The sequence below is a fragment of the Pseudopipra pipra genome, chromosome 5 (assembly GCF_036250125.1).
Source record: "Pseudopipra pipra isolate bDixPip1 chromosome 5, bDixPip1.hap1, whole genome shotgun sequence".
NCBI classification, from domain to species: Eukaryota; Metazoa; Chordata; class Aves; order Passeriformes; family Pipridae; genus Pseudopipra; species Pseudopipra pipra.
The window spans coordinates 8388810-8403629 of NC_087553.1; the positions used below are offsets into that span (position 1 = coordinate 8388810).

Here is a 14820-nt window from a genome sequence, read left to right on the forward strand (position 1 = left end):
AATTTAAGCACTACACTGATCAACTTTTGTTGTTAATAAACTTTATTCATATAAAATTTTAAAGTATTAAAGATATATTGTATAAAAATCACAACTATATAAAAAGCAAAGTGCTTAGAGCATTCCTTGACAGTGACTCGAGCAAGTATGACTGACCACACCAGAAGTATAAAAAAATCAGGTAAGTAACCAGATTTTTTGTTAGACATGTCTCTAACTGAGGAAGACAAGGAAAAAAGGAAACAAAATACATTCTCTTTCTACTAATAGTCAAAACAAGCTTTCTGATAACCATTGCTAAAAAACCCAGCCCTATTGATGCATTCTTACATCAGCTGGTGATCTCCTCCTAGAAAAGGAGGAAAAGGAACTGTTCATAATTATTGTCAAGTACAGAAGAAGAAATCAAGATCAAGCTACAGAGTGCATCTTCTAACCTGGAAGTACTTAAATGGAGGTCTTGCAGAAACCACTTGCATCTAATATTCTGCTTTAAATGGGTAGTCCTTGTGATTGACAGCTCTGAAAAGAGAAAGACCTCGTCATTTAAGTACCACAGAAAGTAGCTTGGCAGCATTTCCCTATTGCAGTCTCCTCACCCCCCCACTTCCAATATACTTCAGTTTTGCAGATGTCATTAAACTGAACACAGGTTTGTGAGAAAGCACAATATGCTGAAAGGAGCACTCCAAATGAATCTCCCTCCTGGTGTCAGTTCCAGGACATGTCTCATTACCTGGGCTCCAGGGTTTAAAGTACAAACTCTCCATGATTTTGGTCATGTATGTTTTCAAGACATGGAGGATGAAAATATAGACAGAAATAGGCCCAATAGATCATGAGAATAATAACATACTGAATCACTGGAACTGCCCTCCAGTTCCTGTTATAGCTGAGCAAGACATCCATCTCCTTTTTGGACAGTTCAAAGTCAAACACCTAACAGGGAAAGAAAAAAAAAAAAAAGCTCTTTTTACTTAGGTTCATGAGTAGTTAGCTACTGTGCATGCTTCATGCTTTTATAACTTGAGATAGGATCATATTAAGCATAGTTAAGAAATACTCTTATTCCTCAGCCAGATAAAAATTTACCCATGAAGTCATCAACATAGTCCTTCTCTCTCTGAGATGCTCTTTATAGGAATATCTTAGAGTTCTGGGTGGTTGAATGCCAACACCACTGCAGTTTGTGTTGTAATGCACCAAGAGAAGACTTCAGGTGCTCAGGATGGATTACTTGATGTCTCACAAATCCGGGACCCAGAGGTAAATTTTCTGCTACAACAGAAGACTACTGGGTACCAATTGCCAAGAGCTGTCTCAAGCTAATCAATCATCTAGCAATTCTTGCTGGTGGTTCATAGGAGAAATAGCTCCAAACCTAGCAGCAGGGATTAAAAGTAACAGAGGTATCATTTAAGATGCCAGGTCTTATAAGCCAATGTCCAGCTGAACTTCTCTGCCAAGAGGAATCACAGCTTCAAAGTGAGACATAAACTGTAACAGGTCTGGTGTTCACCACTTGTTTCTTTACACCTTAAAGCAGGACTTGCTAAGCGTTTCTCACAGGTCAAGTCCAAAACTGGGATTCCCTTTCCAGGACAGCAGAAGTCAGACAACTCTGTTGGAACCCACTGCTCTCCTGGCAGGAATAAAATGCTTTTTCCCAGAGAAAAAGCACAGATGGTTAGGTAGCTGATGAAGCCTCAGTCTTCCCACCTCTGCACTCCCCTTCCAATGCCTCTTAGGTGCTGCTTGGAAGCACAGGGGAGCTATGGGTGTGGGAGTGTATCCTGCATGAAAAAATGTAGCAGCAGTCCCAATGGAAACTTCACCTTCATGTTTTCCTGAACACGCTGTGGTTTGTCAGACTTGGGAATGACAATGAGGTCTCTTTGGATAAGAAAGCGGATCAGAACCTGGGGAAGAACAAGAAGGAGCATGAACACAGGGGTACCAAGAAGTCTATTCCATAGCCCCATTATACTGTATCTCTAAAGAAGGCCCATCTGCTAAGGCTGGTTATCAGCCTGAAAACATCTGAAGAAGAGGAATATTTTGCCCTGACAACCCCACTTGCCTGGGCAGGGCTTTTATGATGTCTAGCTGCAATCTCTTTAATCTTGGGGTCCTCCAGCAGCGTAGGCTCCCCTGGCTTAGCCCTATTCAGAAATAGGAATATTGGTGGTAGAAAGATTATAGTTTCCCTGCAGGAAGCTTTACACTGTGTGACAGAATCTGCAAACAAATCAACAGCACTTTTCTCATTTTACCTGCATTATTCACATAATTTGCCTCAAAGATTCAAGCTACAACTGCACTGTTTTGTGTACAGGAAGACTGCAATGCTTTCTTACCATGGGCGGTTGGGAGAACCAAGGGGGCTGTAGGCAGTCACAGCAAACCCTTTGGATTTACAGTACTTGATCAACTTTTCCTGGGTTAGGTATGGATGGCATTCGATCTGCAAGCACAGAAACATGGTTGGTAAAGAGGCATTTTAATTCCTCTTGGCTCAGAGAAAATGCGAAGACTCGACTTTCAGTATCATGATTCAAATTTATCTTATGAAAATAAGTTATCAATGTCACAGCAATATCTAGAAGCCTAGCACAGAAAATAGAGCTTTCTCATGCTACACATTACACACTGACAGTGAAAAATAATATAGAAGAGTGAAAGTGCTCTCTGTGTCAGGAATCTGGGAAATGACTCTTTCTGGACTACTGCACAGCAGTTATTGCATCTTCAGAGGGCCAGCTCAGAATACCTGAAATTTATTTTCTGCTCAGAGTCACCCAATGTCTCCTTGCCTCAAGCAGTCTACCCTGACTCCTGTAGAAGCCTGGGGAGATGATCTGAGCTAACCTAGAAAAGCAAGTTCCTGTTGCAACCAGCCATTTGGGAAAGATGTCCTTCAACTGAAAAGAACAGGAGCTACACAGGGATGCTGCTCAACTTGCCACAAGCCATGGTATGACCACAGGGCTGTGCCTATGCTGTTTTACATGGCATTGTGCACATACCCAGCTGTTTCTAAATGCTGTAGCTTAGTTACCAGGCATGGTGACACGAAACACATGTACAGTAGTTTATTTAGACCTGAGCTAGATTAGGCAACTACTGTAATGGCAATTTGTGGCACGGGCCATGCAGAAGCAAACTGGAGGCAAAGTCTGAAGTTCTTTAAGCTGCTGAAGTAGGTGCAGCTTTTAATGGGGGCAGACGGGGGAGGGAAAGAGGTGGGAGGTAGTTGGGTTCACCCACCAGACCTTTATAACTCTCAGTAAAATCTTTCCAAGCCCTAAATCCCCCTGGTACTCAGCTTTGCCAGTGCAAACACTAGACCCAAGGCCAGCATCACAGCACTGTGCAACACAGGATCTGGTGTGGGGATTTCCCTGGATATTCCCCAGCTGGCAGAGATGGGCATTCAGCACCCTCAGCTGAGCGCAGAGAAGTTGCATATGGAAGAGAGTCAGGAGGTTCCTATGCTGCTGCTGTCCTGTGATTACATTCCTGAGGTATGTAGTGAGCATTTGTATGTAATTGTATACTGGTTATCCCTGGGGTGGAAAAAATGGACCTGTGGCAACTTGGGCTGTGACACGCAAGTCCCAGAGATACTTGGGAGTGTGAAAGAGGACATGTAGCAGGAAATTGCAGGCTCCCATACAAGGTAATGGGTATTTTCACTGTTTTCCACTGTCTAAAATTGAAAGATTCTCATCTGTTTCATATAACTGTGATATGCGTAACCCACACTGTTTGTGAGATATTGCTCTAAAATCTCCACTTGTATACATACAAGTATACAAAAATTTTTCTGTTGAGATCCCTGTCAGCTAAAAACCATCAAGACTGACACTGTAGCCAAGCCTTGCATGTCATAGGGATCTTTCAGGCAACCAGGGACACCTATGCTTTGTGTGATCTTTCCATGGCATCAAAACTATTTAAATGGTGTGGCAGAAGCCAGTTTTAGAGCTGAAGTGTAGCATGAATATATTTAGGAATACTCAAAATATATATTTTATAGGAATTTTTATAATAAATATATATTATAGGAATTCTATGTTAGATAGATATAAAGATATATTTTACATATACGAAATGCATATTACAATAACATATTTGGGAATGCTGCTAAGTGGAAAGTTCCCTGTCCTTTAAAATTACATGATCCTTAAGGTACCTACCAATCTTAATTATTCTATGATTCTATACTCCAAGGTTAGCTGACAAGAGGAAATAAAAATCTCACCTGCACCACTACAGGCTTGTATTTCAGTCCTGGCTTGTTCAAAAGTCTTTCAATCTGCTCATGGTTAAAGTTGGAGACACCAATGGCTTTCACCAGACCACAGTCCACCAGTTCTTCCATGGCCTAATGAGTAAGGACAACCAATGAGTGTGCATGAGGAGGTGATATTACTGGCAAAACAAATCACATTATTTTATTTCCCTCAAGCTAGCGACAAACAAACAAACAACTCACATTAGATTAGATAACAGTATCTGAATAAATAATAATAAAAATTCCTTTCTGTATAAAACACACGGTAAATTAAAAGTCACACCTGAATTCACCTATAAGTTGGTTCTACCATTGTGCATATTCAATTATTATTTTAGTGACAGCACCTACAGTGCTGATAGCTTCTTCTCTTTAGCCTAAATAAAGACATCTCCCTCTTGCTCTCCAAATCCAGAGGTAGCAGCTTTTAACAGGTCAAAATACAATTTTTTGTGACAATCCTCCATACCCAAACATATCCCTTAATTTCATTGTGCACACAAATCTCTGCTCCAGCTTTAGTGTTGATACCTGCTCTCAAGAGCAAATATTAACTTACCTCCCATGTGTCAAGAAAATCTGTATCACTGGGGATACTCATACCATTGTCATCCAGAGGATGCAGCTCTTCACCAGCCTGTTATTTCAAAGGAGAAAATACATAGACTTTGTTAGAGTTGAATTTCCTACTGGGAACTAGCACTTTGGACTCCATCTACAGGCAGCAAGTTATCAGATTATTTAAACATATTACATAACTAAAAATAATGCATATTCGTTAGTAGTCTCTTTGGGATGAGGGCCATCTTTTTCCAAATCAGCCCCTGCATGCAAGGAGTGTGGGGATTAGTAGCAATTAGGCAGATCAAGAGAGAAAGGAACAGACATCCCCCCACTACCTCTTTCCTATTTTTTCTTATTTATTTTACACAGATGTAGACTGGGGGGGGGGGGAAAGGAGCACATTCTTTCTGTGCTGTGCTTCATTTTTCACTGTTGATTCCTCCAGAGCAAGCCAACATCTCCAAAACTTGAGATGTTCGTGCTGTTCCAAGCCCGGCAGAGGGCCACAGTCCCAAACTGCACCATCCCATGTTGATTACAGTTTCCCTGAAGACCCAGCAGGCACATTAGCAGTTCTCATACCTATGACTCTCCTGTTCTAGCAAGTGTGAAAAGCCATGTGCTAAAACATAGCACTACTTAGTGACCAAATACTTGCTACCACCAGATTTAGGGCAGAGCCAAACAAACCATGGCATATCCCAGTTGCATAATGAAGAATGCATCAGGTTTCTAGGCAGGTAAGGAGAAAAGGGATGTAGGGCAGGACTACCTTGAATCCCATAGGGTAGTGCATCAGGTAGAGGTCAAGGTAGTCCAGTTGCAGTGCAGAAAGGCTCTTCTTGCAAGCCACTTTAACCAAGGACTTCTCATGAAAGGTGTTCCACAACTGTGGGAAGAAACCAAGCCTGACTGTGACTTTACAGCTCCACAGTCCAGACCATGGGACAGAAGCTTCTCCCTTGGTGGTTTGGGAGGACAACTCCCTCCCCAGTCCAGGCTGAAGACGAGGATGCCAGCATTTTACTCAGAAGGTAGGACAAACACATCACCAAGCCAGCAGTCATGAGGGTGGAGTCCTTATGAAAAGAGATTTTCCCCCTTATGAAAAGAGATTTTCAGAAATAAATGTAACACTCTGGCAAGGGGATCTGACATAGCAAAGCTGTGTTAAAATTATTTTTTTCAATCTAAGTGTTGAGTATTGAGCAGCTCATTCCTTCTGTCCCTTTTAACTATCCAAAGCGAGAACAGTGGTCAATGTTTTTGAAATCAAATTTCAAGTTGTTTACATAGAAGAACTTGCAAGTATTATTAAATTAAACCATGTTCTTTAACAAAAACAAAGCTTTATATGGAAAAGCTTAGTTATCCTAAATTTTTCTGGCTTCGATGGTGAAAACCCCAAGTCATAAGATTATTTAGCTGAAGTGTTCTTTTCGGTAAAGAGCATTTCTGAGACAAGTGGATGAGATAAAGGAACAAAGAAAATACATATTAAATGCTTCAGAATGAACTCCCATACTTTGACTTCTATTCCCTTTCAGGCTTATGATTTGTACATGACACAGTTTTCAAATGTCTTGCATAGCACTGATGAATCCACACAACTGACTTGCCTTTTTTTCCTGATCTTTCTCTAGGTGTGTACAAATGAACCTTCAGGATAATCAATGCAAGGAAATTATTAGATCAAGAACAGCCACGCTATCTATCCTAAGTTGTCAATGGTTCCTGATAAAGCAGAGTACAAATTGCAAAGAATTATAAACACACAACAAGACAAATATGAAATGAATGCCAGAGAAGGGAGTAGGTCCCTATGTTACTTTGCAAGGTAGAGCAAGGGTTTCTCTACAAGGAAATTTAAAGGCCCAAGGAATCTTGCATCCTTGTACCTTAGTGACAATGAAGAGGTCTTCCCGTTTCACTACCCCCTCCTTGATCTTCTGCTTGACTGCATTCCCTATTTCATTTTCATTCTGATAGAAATAGGCACAGTCAAAGTGGCGATAGCCAGAATCGATAGCAAACTTCACCACCTCTTCCACCTTTCCAGGAGGAGCCTGAAATCAAACACAAGCCAACCATGAGCTCTTCCATGTTCTCCAGCCACTGCTCACTGCTGGGACAGCTCCACAAAGTCCCCCTTTCCAGCGGCTCCTGGAGTTTCCTCATCACCTCCACTGAACTGAGTTCCAACCGAGATTCCTGGCAAACAGCATTGTTTGCAGAGAATAGGTACAGAAAGGAATTTGTTTCTGCAAGCCGTTTTGGCTCTGCCATTGCCAGCAGCGCAATAACCACTGCCATTTCCCCTTGTTTGCTCTCAGAAGTTTCGCCACTTCGCTCTCCCCAAATCTTCCCCACGCGGCTGTTCCGTGACCAGGCCCCCCCTGGGACTGTGACACCGCCCGGGGGCTGCGAGCCGCTCCCGCCGAGTCTATTTTGTCGGTTTCTTTTGCTTCCCCTCTTTTTGTGTGCCTCCTTCCACCTCCTTTAGTCCCTAATTTTATTTATTTTTTCTTCCTTCTTTTTTTTTTTTTTTTTTTTTTCCTTTCTCTCCCCGTGTCCTCTCCCCTCGCTGCCGTCGCCGCCCCGCCCTGCCCGCCCGCCCGGTTACACAACCGGCCGCCATCGGGGGCTCCGAGCGGGCGGCGAGACCGACCCCACGGCCCCCAGGAGGGCACACGTATCCCGCGGGAGCCCCCCTATCCCACCGCGGGAGGTTCTGCTTTTAATCGCTGTTCTTCTTAGTCGCGCCGGACGGACCGCCGTCCGTCCTTCCTCCCGCCCGCCGCGGTACCTGCCAAGTGCCCAGTCCCAGAGCGGGCATCTTCATCTTGTTACTCAGCTCCACGCAGGGAATCGCCATGCTCACCGCGCCTGTCTGTCTGTCTGTCTATCTGTCTGTCTCTGTCTGTCTGTCTGTCTGTCTCTCCCTCTGTCGGTGCGTGCCCCAGGCTGCCCCAGGGCGCTATAAGGAGCGGAGCTGCCCCGGCCCCGCCTCGACCCACGCCCGCCGGGGCCGGTCCCCGCTCCCCGCCTTCCCTCGCGTGCGAGAGACACAAAACGACCGTCAATCTGAGGTTGTGTTTGGCTACAGAAGCCTGATGCTGATTTATCTGTTTGTTTTTTTAAAATGAACAAACTAAGAGCAAATGTCTTAGCAACGGGCGTGGCACTTCACGTGTTCTGCTTTGCCCACAGCGGTGGTGGAATCACCATCCCTGGAAGTGTTCAAAAGATATGCAGATCATCCCTGGAAGTGTTCAAAAGATATGTAGATGTGGTACTTGGGGATAGGAGTTAGTGGTGAACATGGTGGTGCTGGATACCAGTTGGACTCAATGATCTTTGAATCATTTCCAACCCTGATCATTCTGTGGTTCCACAGCAGTGAGAGCCTGACAGATGTCAGGAGAATTTCTGCATGGGACAATGGGTATCCAGGCCATTGGAGGATTTTCTCACTTTCAGGTGGTGACAAATGGACTGAATTTTTCATATTTTTCCTAGATAATATTAGACTCTCCTGCTGTTCAAAGAGGAATTCATTAAAAGGGAACATGGTCTTACCTTTTAGCTAAATTCTGTATTCCCTGGCTTTGCAAAGGGGTGGGCTCCCTGCAGGACCATTGCCTCAGCCCATGTGAAGGCATCTGTTCCCTGGACTCCATTAAAACATCAGCCAGCATCAGTAGGGTGTCAGAGGCTGGAAAAGGGATTTGTGACCACAGCTTTTCTACAGTTAGTGTGCTAGTCCAAATAAAGTCCCTGATTTTTTTACATATGGTGAAAAGGCATTCAGAGGGCTGATATTTAAAGGCAGCAGGAGACTGTACAAATGCAGTGCTTCAGAAATCAAGAGCCAGGGGACTGGAGGGACTGCTTAGCTGGCAGCTGTCTGGAAGAAAAGACAATTCACAATAGGAAGCTGATGTAATTTCAACACCCTGCCTTTGGTATCTCATGTCACAGACCCTTGACTTTGTGTTTGATTATCAGAGTAGAGATGTTTTGCTTCTGGAATCTATTTTTCTCTTTTGCTTATATTAGTATAAACTCCTTCTTGCTCATTGCTGACTCCTAACTACCACTTTACATGTTGTGCGAGTTCCACTGGTGTTGTCTTGTAACTTGTACAGTTTGAGTGAGTGATAATTAAATATTTTATGCCTGGACTTATAATGTTCATCTATCAAAATATAGAGACAACTGTGAATTACTGAGCCATTAGCTGTGATGCTTTATGTGGTTTGTCATAATTTTTGTGCACCTGCATTCCTTAAGCTGCTTTTATAGGACAGTATTTTCAGTTGGTTGGCAAATTCATGGCCTGGGTTCATACTTGAACAAAATCTCTTCCTGCTGTCCTTGACCTAGCTTCTAAGCCACTGGCTTAACCAAGCTTTATCATAGTCTTTCTCCTGCCTTGGATGTCATCATACTTTGCAGAATGGAAAAGATGCCAAATTTATGTGAAGCAGAGAGAGAGAAGCAGGGAATCAAATTTTTCAAAGTGACATGACAACTCCAGTGTGGTCAAACCAGAGCAGTGAGAGGAGGTCTCTTCTATTGAAAACAAATATGAAATAACACATACATCAAACCAATCCTCCCCCCCAAAAAAAAAGAAAAATACAAAGCTACTGCAAGAGATGTGAGAAATTTGACAGAAAAGAAAGAAAGATCTACCAAAAAAAATAGAAAAATATGTAGATATTTTATAAATTCAGTAATGGTACATTGTTTTTAAGGCCAGAAAGGACCACAGTACTCTTCTGCACTGACCTCTGATTAGAATGAAAAGCTGTTACATCAAGCCTATGTCATATACATATTACTTAATTTATTATTAGAGGTGCTTGGGTGCTACAGCTGTTCAAAATTATGTAGAGTACCGACTAGAAAATGTTGAGATTGAGCTATTAAACTTATCTTAATTACATAAAATCGTGGTCTGAAAGGTATGAAACTCAACCATAATTGGCATTTTTTTTCCTTTTTTTTTGGCAACTCAGCAGCAGCAAGGGCTGGCAGGGGAGATCTGCTGGAAGGACACAGTTACGTATACAGGCTTTGCTGTTCAATTATTTTTGTTCTGTTTTACCTGATTGCTTTATCTGCATGGAGAAAGATAACTATCATAATTTAAAGCCATATAAAACCTGACTTTATGGGAGTTTAAAAGCTTTCCTTTAATTTTATGATGATGATGATGATGATTATTTGCTGGGTGCAGTGTGGGTGGTGAGTGAGGCCCATTCACCTCAACATTTTTGCTGAGTCATAGTGATTTTGCTCCCTGCAAAGTCTAACAGCTTCCTGGAGCACCCTGCCAAGATGTTTCACGAATCAGAGTGTGCAGATACAGGCAGAGACTTGCACATAACCCTGTTAGTCATGGCCATGGATTGCTATCACCTGACTGGAGGTCTACTAGTGTGTCTGATTTCGAGCTGTCCTTCCTTTAGAGTGACTCTTCTAGAAGAAGAGTATTGGTGCTCCTTCTTGATCAGCCTTTGTTGAAGTGCAAAAAAACCCAAATCACTTTTGTGGCCAGTTCAATGCTATTGGGAATGGTTTTGTCCAGATGGAATCATAGAACCATTGAGGTTGGAAAAGACCTCCAAGATCATCAAGTCCAACCTTCAAAGATGAAAGTACTTACTTAGAAAGCTCCAACATGAGGCAGCCTTGCTGTTAGTGTTCCTTGGGGAAACAATGTGCATTATTTTGCTGAACTGATGCTAAGTAGCCTAATGTCTCTTCCTGTGGAGCTGGCAAGTGAGTATCTACGTGCAATAAGTGAAGGGCATGGGAAATGTGTTCAGGATGTGGATTTTGTGTTGTTTCTTTTTTGAAGAAAGATGTGGAGAGTCATTTGTGTCAGAGAGAAACGTGGCACAACATTGCAATGTATTGATTGCAACCAACAATGAAATGACAAATATGACTCCGTGAATTGTAGGAAGGTAAATATTGCTATTTTCATTTTAGTAAAACTTGGGAGGTTTTCCCCTGTGAGTCTAAAAGCATATTGGGCACCTTTTCAGAGTAGGCACTGGGTGAAGATTGAGACACAGCACAGGATCACAGAATGGTGAGATTGGAAGGGACCTCTAGAAGTCATCTTGTCCATGTCCCCTACTCAAGCAGAACCACTGGGAGCAGGTTGCTCAGAAATGTGTCCAGATGACTTCTGAATATCTCTAAGGAGGGAGACACCACAACCTCTCTGGATAAAACAGTGCTAAGTCACCTTCACAGTAAAAAAGTGTTTTGTAATGATAAGAGGGACCTTCTTCTGTTTCAGTTTGTGGCCATTGCCTCTCCTCCTGTCACTGGGCACCACCAAAAAGAGCCTGGTTCTGTCGTCTTTGCACCTTCCCTTCAGGTGATTATATACTTTGACAAGATCCCCCTTGAAACTTCTTTCTCCAGACTAAAGAGCCTCAGCTCTCTCAGCCTCTCCTAATAGGAGAGGTGCTTGAGTCCTTGAATGCTCACCTCCACTCTCTCCTGTGCTTTGTCTGAGTCACCTCCCTGCCATGCTCTGGGCAGCCCTGGCATCCCTGGCAGCCCTCCCAGGGTGCCCGGCCCTGTGCACCCCTGAACTGTGGGTGTGGGCACAGCAAATGTAGTAGTTGTGTTCAAGGCTGGCACTGTGCTAGAGGTGACTATTTTGCAGGTGCCTTTTATACAGGATGCCTGTGGCAGTCGGTGCATCCAAATTTTTGCCCTTCTATGCTGTACTCTGACACAATCTTCAGTGTCTTTCTGATTTATTGTATATCCTTTCTTTAAAAACAGGAATAAACAAACACCAATAGCTTAGAGCGGGAAATGTCTACTCTAACTGAGATCTACTTCCATCAGGTCTTATTTGCACTATGTCACATTTATGGTTCTGGAATGTCAATAGAAAGGGGTACATCAGCAGTGGAGAAAGTTATGTATGTGAGACAGACATATCTAAAATGCTTTAGTTGATTCTTGCCTCCTTGATTGCAATGGACAGTACAAAAATTGATCAACAAGTCACGGATTTTCACTACTTTCTGAAATCATTTCCCTGAAGCAGTGGCCTTCGGAGTGGTTGCAAGACACCAATTTTGCCAACACTGAAGTGAAACTTTTTACCAAAACTCTAAAACCACGTTTAGAAATTCACTGGACCAGAATCACCAGAGGTCCACTGAATCCCAAACCAAGTTGTGTCCTGTTTCTCTTGTGTAGTGGTGTGTTTTCTCCCCTGTCTTTGGGGCCACTCTGCAATCTTAGGGATTCCTGTTAAGTCCTAAATGAGGCCTTCTGAGGTCTCCTGGACCACAGTGGGTTGTGCTAACATCTCCCTCTGAGTGGGATGTCTCTCAGAGCTTATAAACCCCTCAAGTCTGCAATTCTTGGATGAATGTTGCTAAAAGCTGATGATGAAGCCTGGGGTAACATCCCCAGTCCTCGAGGCTCAACCCTTCAACCACTGAGAGGTGCAAAGGCATCCAACATGAGTATTTCACTGAAGTCAAGGGGAATTTTTAACAGGTACCTTTGTACACATAGATATAGATACAGACATCTCTGTGTCTGTGTGCATGCACATGAATTGATTCAAATATCCTCTCAAGTACAGTATAAATGTTGCTACCTCCAATCTATAATTAGGTCACTGTAGTAATTGTAATAAATCCTATTGAATCACTTCATAAATATTAAATTAGTCAATGATAAAGTGTTGCTAAGCCCTTTTGCACCATTACCCTTTACACCCTTACTCTTTTGCATCTCCATGTAAATCATTCTAAATCAATTCTAATCCAATTTTCCTTTGTGTGATTCATCTGTGTAATAATTGATAGAGTAAATCTTGCCATTGGACTCTGTTAAGTTACATCTTCACAAATTTACATTAAAACCTGCTTTTGCTAATGCCTTTGACAGTGACTCTCGAAGCAGCCTAACCCACTCATTCACCATGTCCCTAAGCATGTACTATAACCCTGTTCAGAAGAGCCTTGAGTTAAATCCTGTGAGGGCTTTCTCCAGTTCAGCAGTTTTGTGGTCTGATTGCTGCATATTCCTTGCTTTTAGATTCCTTCCTCTCTTTGTTTCCTCCTTTAAATTTGGGAGCTCTTCCACTTAAGTTCACTTTAAAAAAGATCTGAGACATCATCTTTGATCCAGACCCCTGACAGCTTTGATTGCCTGGGCTAAGCAACACAAAGGGCATGATGGTGGCTGGTCATGGAAAAGAGTGTGGGAAAGTTGCTGCTGGTGAGGAGATGTGCTGATCTGGCAGCAATTCAGTTCTTTGCACTCCAAAGTGTTGATGGGGATTGTCAGATAACTGTCAGCTCAATGTCAGGCAGGTATTCTGACTATGAACAAACAGATGTGCCTGGGTGGCATCCAACAAATTACCTGTGGAGATATTTACATTTAGAAAATACAAAAAAAATCAACTATTGGGAAATAGTTGTTTTTTAAATGGGTTAGATGATGGCTCATTTCTGAAAATGACAGTCTTTTAGTTAGAGGTCTTAGAGGTCTTATTAAAATAGATGCACTCGTGTCAAGGAGGAGGTATACTTGGTGCTGGAAGGGAGTGGAGAACTGGCAATTGTAAATATGTTCAAGTGACCCTGCAGCTGGGGTCTCTTAATCAACCTGTGTGAACAGCAGGCCACGGATCTTCCAGCATGGACTGAGTTTAAAGGTGCCTTTGTCTCTGCTTGTGTGCCCCTGCCCTGGTGTTGCTTTTAGGATCCCCTCATCAGCGAGATAATGGAAATAAATTTACTCTTTGTGTTTTAGTTCTGAGTTTGTGGTTGTCCTAGCTGCCTGCCTGTGATGACTCACATACTTAGAAATGGCGAGTGACCACACTTATGTAACCAGAGTTGTTTACTTTCATTGCACTGTTACACTCTTAATTTAACTTTTTGTTTTCATGTTCATCTACAGAGTTTTTTCTTACACTAGAATCTTCAACCTGATTGGTGTATAAGGGTAAAAAGAAAGGGTTCTGTTACTCTCTGCAGATCAGTTTCTGAATGGAATATTACAATCTTGTTTGGCAAGAGAAGACAACTATGTGCTGAAGTCAATTCAGAACAGGTATAATGACAATTTTATTTGCTTTTATTCAAAAAATCAAATTATTAACAAAGCTGAACTGTACTAACAATCCCATTGCACAGAATCCACCTTTTAAGTAGCTTTAGGAAAAACAGCAAACTTAAAGCATGGCTAAGTAAAATGAGAAAAATTGTGTTTGTTTTTTTTTTCCTAAGAAAATTATTTTACTTGGTCATTTTAAGTGGCCTTATGCTTCTTTTCTATGTTAGAAGTATAAGAAAGTTTGAAAAAGTCTCTGCTGTTATAAAGGAAAGAAGATCACAGGCTCTACCTTTCCCTAGGTTGTTTGCAGGAGATGCTGCTATTCTTCCTTCAATTTTGGCATATTTTTTCTGGATCTTAAAGCTATTTCTTGAGCTGGAGATATGTTCAAACCTTCCTAAGGCATTTATGTCATCCCTTATAGCATATTAACATTACCTGGAAGTCAACTGTGAACTTTTAATAAGAAAGTATTACACCACTAAGTCTTTTGATTGTGAAAATTTAATTGCAATGTTTATACCTAGTCCATATTATCTTCTACGTTTTCTGCATTCTTCCTTAGCCTAATAACAGTGCTTTAAGATAATTTTATTGATGATCTTTGGTAAACTGGGAGGAAAGTGGAGTTGTAGCTGGTGGGGAAACAAAGGGAAAACTTAGGAATGGCTTCTGCGTAGGAGGTGCAGGGTCTGAGATTAGACACGTGAAATGAGAGATGCAGAGGGAAAGGAGAGGCAAACAGGGCAGTCATCCTCTTCAATGTAAATGTGTTTTGCATCTGAGCCCCACTGAAAGCAAGAAAGTACTTTGAAAATAAATAACCAAAAGCACAG

At 42.2% G+C, this 14820-nt stretch overlaps 1 protein-coding gene across 2 annotated transcripts; it reads right to left on the minus strand.

The window, feature by feature from the left end:
• Positions 1–365: 365 nt before the first annotated feature.
• Positions 366–7817, minus strand: LOC135414075 (aldo-keto reductase family 1 member B1-like). Of its 2 annotated transcripts, XM_064654342.1 has the most exons (10): positions 7668–7815; positions 6760–6927; positions 5634–5750; positions 4857–4934; positions 4265–4387; positions 2358–2464; positions 2081–2162; positions 1836–1919; positions 857–939; positions 366–522 (listed from the first exon to the last, which is right to left on the minus strand). In XM_064654342.1, exons 1-10 carry the CDS (start codon positions 7734–7736, stop codon positions 480–482), a joined length of 954 nt encoding a protein of 317 aa, XP_064510412.1. In that variant the 5' UTR covers positions 7737–7815; the 3' UTR covers positions 366–479. The 2 variants fall into 2 exon arrangements, with proteins under 2 accessions (XP_064510412.1, XP_064510410.1); XM_064654340.1 differs by lacking the exon at positions 366–522 and having other exon boundaries at positions 625–939; positions 7668–7817.
• Between the last annotated feature and the right edge of the window lie 7003 nt (positions 7818–14820).

Coding starts and splice junctions, on each gene's coding strand:
- LOC135414075 (XM_064654340.1), bottom strand. CDS start 7,736: ATGGCGATTCCCTGCGTGGAGCTGAGTAACAAGATGAAGATGCCCGCT. Junction 6,928..7,667: donor TGGGACTGGGCACTTGGCAG/GTACCGCGGCGG, acceptor GTTTGATTTCAG/GCTCCTCCTGGAAAGGTGGA. Junction 2,465..4,264: donor ACAAGCCTGTAGTGGTGCAG/GTGAGATTTTTA, acceptor CTGTGCTTGCAG/ATCGAATGCCATCCATACCT.